The sequence below is a fragment of the Lactuca sativa genome, chromosome 9 (assembly GCF_002870075.4).
Source record: "Lactuca sativa cultivar Salinas chromosome 9, Lsat_Salinas_v11, whole genome shotgun sequence".
Lineage (NCBI taxonomy): Eukaryota > Viridiplantae > Streptophyta > Magnoliopsida > Asterales > Asteraceae > Lactuca > Lactuca sativa.
This window is the reverse complement of record NC_056631.2, coordinates 159,107,780-159,120,273: the sequence shown is the minus strand read 5'-3', so window position 1 is coordinate 159,120,273 and position 12,494 is coordinate 159,107,780. Positions and strand designations below refer to the sequence as shown.

The 12,494-nt window shown below is 35.3% G+C and overlaps 2 protein-coding genes across 3 annotated transcripts; one reads left to right on the top strand and one right to left on the bottom strand.

The window, feature by feature from the left end:
• Positions 1–7,294: 7,294 nt before the first annotated feature.
• On the top strand, positions 7,295–8,037 carry LOC111897989 (GPI-anchored protein LLG1). The gene is made up of 3 exons (XM_023893942.3): positions 7,295–7,383; positions 7,455–7,511; positions 7,660–8,037. Exons 1-3 carry the CDS (start codon positions 7,323–7,325, stop codon positions 8,007–8,009), a joined length of 468 nt encoding a protein of 155 aa, XP_023749710.1. The 5' UTR covers positions 7,295–7,322; the 3' UTR covers positions 8,010–8,037.
• LOC111897988 (actin-related protein 8) lies at positions 8,007–11,042 on the bottom strand. Of its 2 annotated transcripts, none has more exons than XM_023893941.3 (12): positions 10,529–11,042; positions 10,309–10,388; positions 10,012–10,082; positions 9,837–9,904; positions 9,574–9,635; positions 9,350–9,447; positions 9,199–9,280; positions 8,949–9,091; positions 8,736–8,890; positions 8,518–8,651; positions 8,336–8,429; positions 8,007–8,210 (listed from the first exon to the last, which is right to left on the bottom strand). In XM_023893941.3, the coding sequence occupies exons 1-12, from the start codon at positions 10,885–10,887 to the stop codon at positions 8,207–8,209; spliced, it is 1,350 nt and encodes a 449-aa protein (XP_023749709.1). In that variant the 5' UTR covers positions 10,888–11,042; the 3' UTR covers positions 8,007–8,206. The 2 variants fall into 2 exon arrangements, with proteins under 2 accessions (XP_023749709.1, XP_023749708.1); XM_023893940.3 differs by having other exon boundaries at positions 8,311–8,429; positions 10,529–11,040.
• Between the last annotated feature and the right edge of the window lie 1,452 nt (positions 11,043–12,494).

Below are 12,494 nucleotides of genomic sequence, written 5' to 3'. Positions count from 1 at the left end.
ACATTAATTTACCCATTCTCTAATTAATCCTAGTTTCATATTCATTATTCCTGGGCATATGATGAAGTGTTCACATAACATATGAGGTTAACAACTAAGAGATGTTCATGCAGCTTAATTGCCTTCCAATTAATAGAAAATAGTTGTCATTAATGCATAAGGTTCTTTAACAAACTTAATTTAATAAAATCACCAAATAACAATCAATCAAAAAGTATAATTAAACCATAGGAGTAACTTGGTCTTCCCCAACAGAAACAAAACGAATTTAGTTCATAATCATAGCAAAAACAAACTCAAAAACAAATTCAACTAAGCTAAACATGCTTAATTCCTAAGATAAAGTGGAATGATTAACCTAAATTGCCTTGATTCTTCAAAGGATTGAAGGTTAGGGTTTCTCAACTCTCCCAAGGGTTCTTCAATCGCAGGTGCAGCTCCCAAAACGCTAGAAGATCCTTTCCTTCGGATAATGGTTTGGTATTTATAATTATCACAAAACAGGGTGTACTCGGCGAGTAGAAGACCCAACTCGCTGAGTATATGTACAAAATCTGTCTTATACCAGGAGTCTTGACTTATCTTCTGGAATATTTGTGGGTACTCGCCGAGTAAGCTCGCAGACTCGCCGAGTAGCCATGCTTTTGTCCCTCATTCTTCATTCTTTGGTCTCTAATTGCTTCTCCTTGTTCCCTTTCACTTCCAAGCATGTCTTTTGAACTGAAAACAAAATTTAAGCATTATTAAGTACCTTTTGTCCACATTATACACATAATTAGCTAAAAATGAATAAAAATATATGTTAAATATATGACTAATTATGCAAATATCACCCATCATACCACATAATCACATATTGCCAGACATATCTGGGTGCCCGGCCTACCCCGTCAAGCATATTTGGGTGCCCCGACCTACCCTGTCAAGCATATCTGGGTGCTCGACCTACCCTATCCGACATATTTGGGTGCCCGACCTACCCTTCGGTGTATTTCAACCGGTTACAGGGTCTATTTCACCCATACCACTACCACGTAATAACATAGCTATAAACATACTGTCAGACATATTTGGGTGCCCGACCTACCCTCTAGTGTATTTGGTTACGGGGTCTATTTCACCCCTACCACTATCACATAATAACATAGCATATAAGCACATAAATCTCATCAGATAGTGGAATACCAGACAATTATCTTTACTATAAACAACTACTAGTGGGCCGACATTAGTGCCTTCGACCCACTCATACCGGGAAGGTAACTCACCTGAATGTTGAATCTCACAGTAAGAAATCTCTAACGGCTACTCCGACGACTCCTCGAGCTATCAGTACAACATAACAATTAGTCAAAATCCAATAATCCTTTTTAGGGTAAAATGACCATTTTACCCCTAATCTAATTTGGTCCATGCCTAAAGCCCAAAACCATAACATGAAAGGCCCAATGCTAGGTAGACTTCCCAAGCCCACTAATGGCCCAAATTTCTAAATTGGGCCCAACCCCTCAAATGGGCCTTACCCTAGACCCAAAATAAGATATAGCCTAATAAAGCCCAAAATGATGATTCACTAAGGCCCATAGTAGTAAAGTCCAAGAAAATGCCCCAAGGAAGCCTACTGCCGGATCGAACGTTGGGCGTTCCTCATTAGTACAGATCGCGGGTTTTGGTCATAACGCGGGGCGTTCCTGGACCTTACGCAGTGTGTTCGCGGCCAGAGTTCAAAAAGACGCCATTAAGCACTTAATGTTTAAGCCATACCACCCATAACGTAGATCCAAGCCATTTAGGACCTCTAGAATTATAAAGTCACAGACTTGGTGACTTTGCAGGCTCCCAAAAGTTCCAATCTCAAGAAATAGCAATATACTTCCATGAAAATGACCTTAACTCATGCATGGGTGGATTTCATCCCTAAAGATGGCAACTTTCTGGTTCTAGGTCCAAAGTAGCACTAAGAGTAGCAACTCTAAGTTCCAAAAACGACATGGATTCAAGGGACTCCACCATTGGGACCAAAAAGTTCCATAAACCCATACTTCAATAGATCTAAGCAAATAAACACCAAGTTCAAAGCTTTATACCTTATATGAAGGCCAAATGTTGACAAGGTTTTGGATCTACAAGCTCTCTTCAATCCCTTGCTTCTTCTCTAAACACCTTCTTCTTCAAAATCACCCAAATAACACCAAAATGCTCAAGGTAAGCTCAAAATGCATGCAAGAGGCTTAGGGTTTCGTTCTTAGGGTTAGATAGGATGAAGGCTGAAGGAAATAAGGGTTGGAGGTGAGTTAAGGTGTTTAAATAGGGTTCAAGACCCGAAAATTAGGGTTTAGTCTACCCAGACGAACGCAGTGTGTTCCCTTGGGGAACGCAGGGCATTCCCATATACACCTGCGTCCATAACACCCAAGTTCGCCATGCTTACATATCTTGTACCCCCGTGTACACGGTTCGGCCCAAACCCTCCTAACTTCAAATGGCCATAACTTTTTCGTTATAACTCCAATTTTGACGTTCTTTATATGCATGGAAAGGTAACGAGAAGACCTAAACTTCTATCATCTTTATATAGCCTGAAAACCATCCAAACTTAAATCCAAAACTCATAAAAGGCCTAAAACAACGCCTTTATCGATACCCTTGGGCTCCAAAACACAAACCGAATACTCGGATCATCCAAACTACATCATCCACCTCCAAATGAGCCCAAACTCGATTATTCAGGGGTTCTAAGTTAGCTAATACCCATTCTTGATCACCACCCCACAATGGAAACGATTCAAAACAGGGCGTTACACCTCCCGATATTGAAACATCAAAGGAGGTCTCCCCCAATGCCAAGACAGCTTTTCTCTTGGCTATAGCTCGTCGGACATCCGAAATAATGTCGTATTTTCTACCCTCTACCATCTCAGCATAATCATAATCGTGCATCAGAGGCGGAGAAACCGTTGTAATAGGATGTGCGATCAAAGGCTGCTCCCCGGCGGTCGCAGAAGAACCCTCCAAGGCCAGCGTAACCGGAGGAGGAGTCACGGTAAGCTGATCAACGCGACATGGTGGAGGAAGAGTTTTAAAAATATTAGTCTCTCGATGCTCCAACTTCCCCCGATATCGTGTCTGCAAGACGTCATCCATGGAAAGAGGGGATTCGACACTTATTAAAGAAGAGTTCATGAGCAAAGCAGTGATCATTCTCGATCCCAACCCCCTCCCTTTATCAAGGGGGGGGGGGGGGGAAGAGGAGCAGAAGGGAAATAAAAACAAAACCACTTACCATCGATAAGAGTATAAAAGATAGACATTTTCCCCCAACGTCTCCAAAAAGGACTCATCCCAACTCCGGCAAGCAAAGCCTCTGAGTACTCCTCGAGCACAACCTGGATGGTTTTTACAAGATCAGTGGTAGCTTGATTATGGGGAAACGGTTTGGGAGTGACGTCAGATAAGTTGTTTTCCCGGTAGTGCCCGCGGCCGATTCGATCTTGGTTAACACATAGCCACCTGTCTCTTGCCAGTTCTTTGGGGTTTTGCCATAAGGGACTAAGACATGACCACCACGCTTAGCGGAGAACATGTACTTGTCACCGGTAGCGCTAAAACAGAAGAAGAACTTAAAAACAAAAAAATCAAAGAGCAGGCCATTTGGCCGAAAAATCATTTCAAACACCACCACCTTTTTTACAGCGTTTGGGGTAAGCATTTGGATGTTGCAGCCATTTTTCTAAAGAATCTCCTCTTGGAAATCAGTGAGAGGAAGGCGTAGACCAGCATCAAAAGTCTTCAAATAAACGCCGACCTTGGCGCAGGGCCAACTCGGAGATTTTAAGGCCCTGTGTTAAGAAGAAAAATGGGGCCCTAAATAAATTTTTTAAATATATAAGTAAAACAAACTTAAGACGGTGAATTGTCGTTACGGAAAACTTAAAAGTAAATAAATTAATTAAAAAGGAAGATATGGAATTTTATAAAAAGTTCAAGGGTTAATTATGTAACTTCTGAAAACTAATTTGTTAAATATATTGGAAGGAGGGTTTGATTATGAAATATATATAGCATAAAGTAATGGCCAAAACTGTAACTTGAATTTGAAACATCAAAATGTTGTGCACAAGAATCGAACAACCTACACTTGATTCAAAATAGAGGATTTGCTTATACCAGTTGGGCTACCTAGATTTATGCAAAACCTTGAATATATCCATATATATTGAGTTATTAAATATATAATTTAATTAAAACTCGTGCCCTTTTTTTCGGGGCCATGTGCGGTTGCAACTCTTGCCCCCCTTAAAACCGAGTCTGCCTTGCCGGCAGGAAGATAAAGAATCATCGAGTCGGCCGTCGGAAATTCCACACCGTCGACCGAAGAAAATCCATAAGCATCGTTGAGAAGTTTGAACTCAACTTCAAAAGGAACAATGTCAGGTTGAGCAGCCATTACAACAGGAAGGAAGCAAAGAAAACCCTAGACGAAGAAGAAGGATAAATAAGAGGAAAAGGTTACGCCGATAGGGAAGACCCTTACCCTTATAAAGAATAAGGAAAGGCGGGATATTCAAAATCCCTGACGCAATGATGTAACCGACTGTCATAATGGGCAGTCATGTCGCCGGAAAAATTGAAGCGACGATTGAATAAGAACTCAACGCGTGTACTAAGTAGTTAAGTCCAGAACATCATAGTTAGTCTAGCAACGCTACGACTACTAGACTAGGGGACTTGATGACGTGCCCTCGACACGAGTTAGGAGTCGCGCTCAGATGGGCCAGAGAACTCCCCAAGGCAGATCATGCCTGACAGAGCAAGCCTGACGGAACCTTGCGCCCACGAAGAAGGCCTAGCCCCGCTAGGGGCGCCTTCCACTCATCGACAAAGTGTAACGGCTCCAGACGACAAGGAGGATGCCCAGCGCATTATCACCTAAACCAATTGTTAGCTCTAACAGACCAAGAAACACGATTACCCAATCAGGGCGCCCGATCCTGTCGGGTCTGACGCCATTGTCTTGTACGGACTAGTAGAAGACCTCAGTATAAAAGGCCTCCTCCGATACCTCGGAAGGTAAGTCGCTCTCTCCCAGTTCACTCAAAAGAAATCCAAGTCTATCCACTGGCTTTACCATCAAAGCATTTTCCTAGGGGCCTCCTTCCGGAGAACGGCTGACAGTTCCACTCTGTTGTGACCTTGCAGGTCATTGGAATAGCCATAAGCAGCAGATATCAACGCCTGATGGTCAGATCGCATTAGTTGCAAAATGAAAATAAGAAAAAGAAAGACTAAAAAAACACTTACATTTGGGGACACATGGCCTACCCAATAAGGCCATTTTGCAGTCGCATTTTGCATATACAAATTAACGACTATTTTCAAAAATTTGTTATATTTTGCCTATTATTTAAAAATAATTAACAAAAATGATTATTTTATCATTCCTAAATAACAAATACATATGTTTTAGAAAATATAATCAATGGTTATCGATCAAACTACAATACCAATAAAAAATGGATAATGACATTAAAAAAACTTAAGGTTTTTTGAAAAAAAAAAATACAATTTCACCCATATTATTTTTTGCATTAAAACTGATCTTTGCAAGTTTTTTCTATTTTTACATTTTTACCTATTATAATGGGTTTCAAAATTACCATCGAATAAACTTTGCCAAAAAAAACACCCTTAAATTTATAATTTTTCTACACTTTACCCTAAATAAAACTTTCTATATTATGCATACGTATTTATAAAGAAAAAAACATATTTATTCACGGAAAAAAAAATCAAACATCCTAAAATTTCTCTATATACAAGTTCTTTTTTTTTTTTTTTTTTTTTTTTTTTTTTTTTTTGCCAATTTATATGATTTAAAATATAAATACATATTTTTTATGTTTTTTTTTTAAATAGAAGTATAAATACATATTTTTACGTCTTTAAAGCTATAGATATACTTTTTGAAAGTATAAATATATATATTTTTATGTTTTTTAGAATTATACATACATTTTTTAGAAATATTATTATGATTTTTTAGATGTAGAAATACATATTTTTAACGTATTGAAAAATAATATTTCTGAGAAATGTATTTATACTTTTAAAAATATATTTATATTTTTTAAAGACATTAATATTACAAAAAAAATATATATATATATATATATATATATATATATATATATATACACACACACACACACACACTAGACGTGTGCCCGCGCAAAGCGGCGGCGACTAATAGTGTCCGGACGGTGATTAATTTATTTCAGTGAATAGTTTCATTGCAGCTATCAGATCAAACCATAAAACCTTTAAGTATAACCAAGTTACAATATTGATAATTTTTTCGTTTTTACAATCCTCAAACATTGAAAAATTCATTTATGTGTCACTTCTTTTGTAAATTGCAATTAATCACTTATTCATAAAGTTAACTTATAATAACCGTAACATCTTAACTTATTTCACAACTTTGACCGGTTTGCTGGGTTGTAAATTCAATCCGTTTTTTTTTCAATCTATTTTAGGTTGTTTTTTGTAGTCTTGAAACCATTTTAATTCATAAATTTAATGTCAATGTTTATCTATTTATTTGTTTATTATAGCATTTTTATTTTTATTTTTTAACAATGTATTTTTCAATGTTTTTATCATTACCTCTTTGGAAAATCCTATGGTGTAAAGAAAGCCACCGGAACGTATCTCACCCATATTTAAGATTTTTCAAGCTACTAAATATACAAACACCATGATATAATGGTTATAGATTTGATACCAATTATGATTTTCAACCTACTAAATATACAAATTTAATATGTGTACTGCATGGTAAGCATAAGTTGATTGTACATGATGTAGTAGGTTTGGTACCTCTTAAATTTTAAGAAATGTCTAAAATGCTATATATATAACATGTATCTGTAATTTCTAAAAAAGAACATAAAAACATATATTTATAATTCTAAAAATGTATACATATAAAAACCATAAAAAGTAAATATTTACATTTTAATTCATATAAATATACATAAAAACTCGTATATAAATAAATAATGTTTAAAAGAAACTTATGTACCATGTTTAATTAAACATTTGTTCATACACACATATTTTTTCTGCAAGAATATCTATGTGTAAAAAAATAAAATAAAAATTAAGTAAAACTTTAAAAGATTTAAAAACTTGAAAAGAAAATTATTTAATGATATAAACATACTGTAGCATATAAAAATGGCAAAAAATAAAAAAAATAAAAATAAACCTTCGCAGTTTTATAGGTTAAACCCTTTTCTTTTTCTAAAAAACAATCTGCTATGACGATCGCAAATTTCTGCTTTCTGCTGCTACTTCTTCCCTTACCATTTTCCCTTTCAGGTTTGTTCTATGTTTTTAGGGTTTTCCATGGATTTCCTCACATTCTTATCGTATTCCTTATGTCTAAACAGATAACGCCTTCACTTCTCAACCTTCAATCGGACGAAATCTCCTCCAGGATAAGAAACGTCTCCCTCATTTCTCCCAATTCACTATCATCAATTTCATTCATACATCCATGCCCTAATTTCATAAAATTACAACCAATAACACTTGTCAATTTGCTTCTACTCAAACAATTTTTTAGGTTTTAAATTTCATCATTTGAATGTGCAGCATGCCCATTAAGCTTCGAGACCATGAACTACACAATCATCACCAGCCGTTGCAAAGGACCAAAATACCCCCCAAATCTCTGCTGTCAAGCTTTCAAAGACTTCGCTTGCCCTTACGCTGATGAATTAAACGACTTATCAAACCAATGTTCAACACAAATGTTCAGCTACATCAACCTCTATGGAAGCTATCCACCTGGCATTTTCTCCAACTTATGTCACGACAACAAAGCTGGGCTTGTCTGCGACGCAGTTCCACCACAAGATTCTACTTCCAACATCATCTCCGATCACTTCTCACTTCTGCTCATTCTAGTTTCACAATTATTCTTAATCATGTTTCTCCCGTGAGTTTCAATACAACAACTCTTATAAATAATATTTCGTGTCTTATTTTTACAAATACTGAAATATTATTATTACATAATTATATAGATTACAACAACAACAACACTCTTATTTGTAGCATATAAGTTTTCACCATATGAGGGATCGTTTTGACTTTGACTGAGTCTCCTCTGTTATGCACCATGAATTTGGAAATGTGCTCAACTGCAAAGATTAAGATTTAAGATATACTTTTTTTTTTTTTTAAATTTCATAAAAGAAGTATAAAAAGAAATAAAAGATTAGGGTTGTGGATGCTTTTTACATTGCTGAGAAGCTTTGCTCCATACCATGCAGAATCAGCACCATAAGGGGAAGTGATGACACGAATTCCATTGGATATGGAGGGAGGTAGAAGATCATGTACTTCCTTTTCTAATCTTTCTACAATTATTTAAAACATGAAGGATTTATAAATTAATATTTATATTAAAAATTAAAAACATTTTTATATTTATAAATTAATTTATACCTTGTAAACCTGGTAAACATGCAGTGCCTCCAGCCAACACAACTGTCTTGAACCAAGTATGATCGGTTCTCATTTTGGCAGCATGGCAACGCTCAATGCAATTTGCCACTGCCTGATGCAGACCCATTGCATTTCTAAAAGGGTAAAATTGGAAATTATATAAAAGTAATTCAAAGGCATAAGTTTATAGATATTAATTAAAGTGGATAAATGATTACATTAATCCTGCAATATGTGGCTGAAAGAGAATCTCTCCTGTTTGGAAACGCTCTTTCTCAAGAGTAAACAAACCCTCAGAAGCAACTTTGTATGATGCTTTTGTATTCTCCTTCTTTAATTCGTTCTCATAGTCAAAAGCAACATAGCAAAGATTCTACAACAAGAAAACATTATTAACAAAAAAAATATATGAAAATAAATATATTTTATACCTCTTTCAATGAGCGAACAGTGTATAATGAAGAAACATGTAGATTTCTTAGACGAAGTTGCTCTTTAAGGTATTCAGTAAGCTTTAAGCCTCCAACACCCATAGATACAACACCCACTTTATGCATTACTTTACCATGTAAAACTGGAAATGACACAAATGGAATCAGCTATTCCATTCCGTTGTTGATTCCATATCCATCATTCCAAACATTAACTTAATGATTGTAAGAGGATGAAAGACTAACATACTTGGGACAACAGATGTTTGATGGAAACCGATATTTACAAGAATTCCAGATGTTCTTCTTGCTGAAAACAAAGCTAAAGTTGCCTGCATATTAACCTCATTGAGTAAATGACCATCTTACCCTTGTTTAGGGGACTAACAGACAATAAGTACCTGACTGACTGCACACACAGAAGGAACCTTCATTCCAAACAATGCTGAGTAGATTGCTTCTTTGAGTTGGCGTCTAAAAGCTTTATCAGCACCAGTATCTGAAGCAAATTTAAACAAATTGCATCAAACAAAATCACAATTCATGATCATAACATCATTTAAATGAAGATTAATGAAAATGGAGCATCATTATACATGTTTTTGGGACACTACTGAGAGCATACCATCATAATGGGAGATTGGAATTGAGATAATGACTGGATGCATAGATGACTTAACACGCATCCTGCATATGAATATGTGATTCAAGTTGTGAATACTATAAATATTTCAGATTTGAATGAAAGGAAAACAAAAGGCACTTAAATTTGTTACTCTACAAGAAATATTTCATGTGTATTCGGCATGTGTGACAAGTTATGACTACAAAACATATTGCATAACCAGATGAAGGAGATGTTTGTAAATGTAATCAACAATGAGACACCTGCTATAAATTGTTGCAAAAAAATGACGAAGCCTAGCGTACAATGGAGACTCAATGTTACCAAATTCCTACACATGAAGTCAAAGTTTTAGAACAGTAACTGAAGTGCAATAGAAAATGCAAATTCGAATGAAGTTGCATGTTTATATCATCATCCGTCAAAGCAATTACTTACCACAAATGTTGCTGAACGCCCTGATGGAGAATCATACTTGCTCCAACCAAATTTGCAATAACCAGCACCACCTTCGGTAAAAGATAGAAAAGACCAAATTATTGGCAATGAACATCAAGGCAATAGAAATCACTTGGTAATAATCGTAGATGTAGTGAAATCAAATGCAGATTTCAGACCTGCTTATTTCGTCACCTTTATAAGAACTCTGGAGAAAACAAGAAGAAGAAGAAGAAGAAGAAGAAGAAGAAGAAGAAGAAAGTTGGAATGAAGGATTGGGAAGAATAGTACGCATACCATCAACGATGATAGCTCCAGGAACTTTTGCTCGTTCACCATAAATATGCATAAATGATTGCATCTGACGAGGATATGTTCTACAATTACAATACAAGTATTTCAGTCTCGTATGATTGAATTGAAAATTCCTCTCAAATCGGCATACATAGTTCATAAAACTCAAAATTCACTCGATAAACATCCAATAAGGCTGAAAATTTACAAAATGAAAACCTACCGGAGAGGAAAACCAGATCGTAAGTTAGTTTCCGCAAAGAAAATTGAGTCCCAGGGATCCTGTTGGTTCTGAAGAAAGAATATCCATAACATGTTATCTGAGACCATGAATTTCCACGATTTGCAAACACATGTGAGTCTAGCAGCCTCTTTTGGTCCGAGAAGCTTGAGTATTTGCATAAATATATCTAGAGGCAACCGATCAAATGCCCCAGTGGATGAGGAACAGATGATAATCTGATCGGATAGGGTTCCATGAACTGGACTGTAGTCCAAATTGTATAGCGAGTTTGAAGTAGAATCACTCGAATTCCAACCACTGGAAACCGATTCCCAAACCCTCCTCAACAGCTGTGTCATCGGAACTGACTAGGAGTTCTCCGGTGAGGTTTAATCGTTTAACGGAGACGAGATAAATTTATAGTGTGAGCGGTGACAACACCAACGACCAATAGTGAAATGATTTCATGTTCAGTCCACCGGAAAATATCAATAAAAGTAATTTCCATGTTTATCTTACATTTTCACCCTCTTTTGAAAAAGAAATATTGTTCTTTTTTAATGACAACACCACATATTATTTTGGGATAAGACTAAACCTACAAACTTAGTGTGGGTGTCTCGAGACATTAAACGGATTGATAAAGTTTGATCCTAACTCCATCGGTTTAATTAGTGCTAATCAGTTTATTTTTATTGATTTTATATCAGGTTTCGGGTTAAAGTTTATATTTTGTAAATATGTTATGTAGTTGAAACATTTCAAAGATTGCCTTTGGTATTTTATTTTTATTTACTTTAATATTTTCTAATTAAAAGAAAAACAAAAAAATAAATATTTACCATGCCTCCTACTAACCCACCACGATTTTATATCAGGTTTTGGGTTAAAGTTTATATTTTGTAAATATGTTATATAGTTGAAACATTTTAAAGGTTGTCTTTGGTAGTTTATTTTTATTTACTTTAATATTTTCTAATTAAAAGAAAAACAAAAAAATAAATATTTACCATGCCTCCTACTAGCCCACCACCCATACTCTCTCTCTCTCTCTCTCTCTCTCTCTCTCTCTCTCTCTCTCTCTCTCTCTCTCTTCATTACTGTCCAATCATCACAATTGTCTATCAGTAAGGCTTAGATTTTTAACACAGAGTACACCAAAAAAAATTTCACTTATAAAACACGAATCATTACAAATTCGGTGTACATCGTATCACAAATCAGTACAATTAGTTATCAAGAGGATCTTACAATGCAATGTCGTTATTGTTACAATTTCATCAATGATATACAACCTTATAACATTACCTTATGACCAATATAACTACTTTAGTCTAGCACATATATGTACACTAACGGTACACCAGAATTATGCTACTCAATAGACATACAATGTCAGTAACCATGCTATCAAACATTTCACTTACTCAAAATGCATAGTAGACTTACAGTCGTGTTAGCTACTATTAATGTCTATAAGCTCCATTAGTAGTAATTAATATTACATAAACGACTAATTCATCCAGGAATGATATTAGTTATAGTCACCAAAACTACCATCATTTTTCTACAACAATCTTTTAAATACAACGTTACAAACACTAAGTCTGCAGTTATCTTGCATTTCTCCGCTTATGATATTATAGCCACCACGGCTATGATCATAAACTAATAATTCTAGTAATTTCCATAACTATACTACTCTATAGCTTCTAAATACCCATTATAAATTAATATTTCTTAACGGTATACAAATATGACATTCAAACATTAAATCAGTCATTACCTTGTATTGACCAATATCAATTTTCAAGTAAAACGTTCAAACAATATGTCATCCATTAACTTGTAATTCTCCGATAACAAGCTACAAATTTTGGACATAACACTTCAAAATAATCACACTATTGTATTTAATACATAATCAACTAATTATAATAATAACATATATCTAGATTATATATAT

Bases quoted from the DNA above. Each gene is read 5' to 3' on its own strand.
- LOC111897989 (XM_023893942.3), top strand. From the start codon at position 7,323: ATGACGATCGCAAATTTCTGCTTTCTGCTGCTACTTCTTCCCTTACCA. The intron at 7,384-7,454 runs GTTTGTTCTATG...ATGTCTAAACAG, and splicing joins CTTACCATTTTCCCTTTCAG to ATAACGCCTTCACTTCTCAA. The intron at 7,512-7,659 runs GTCTCCCTCATT...TTGAATGTGCAG, and splicing joins TCTCCTCCAGGATAAGAAAC to CATGCCCATTAAGCTTCGAG.
- LOC111897988 (XM_023893940.3), bottom strand. From the start codon at position 10,887: ATGACACAGCTGTTGAGGAGGGTTTGGGAATCGGTTTCCAGTGGTTGG. The intron at 9,448-9,573 runs GTATGCTCTCAG...AATTTGCTTCAG, and splicing joins TCCAATCTCCCATTATGATG to ATACTGGTGCTGATAAAGCT. The intron at 8,430-8,517 runs GTATAAATTAAT...AAATAATTGTAG, and splicing joins ATGTTTACCAGGTTTACAAG to AAAGATTAGAAAAGGAAGTA.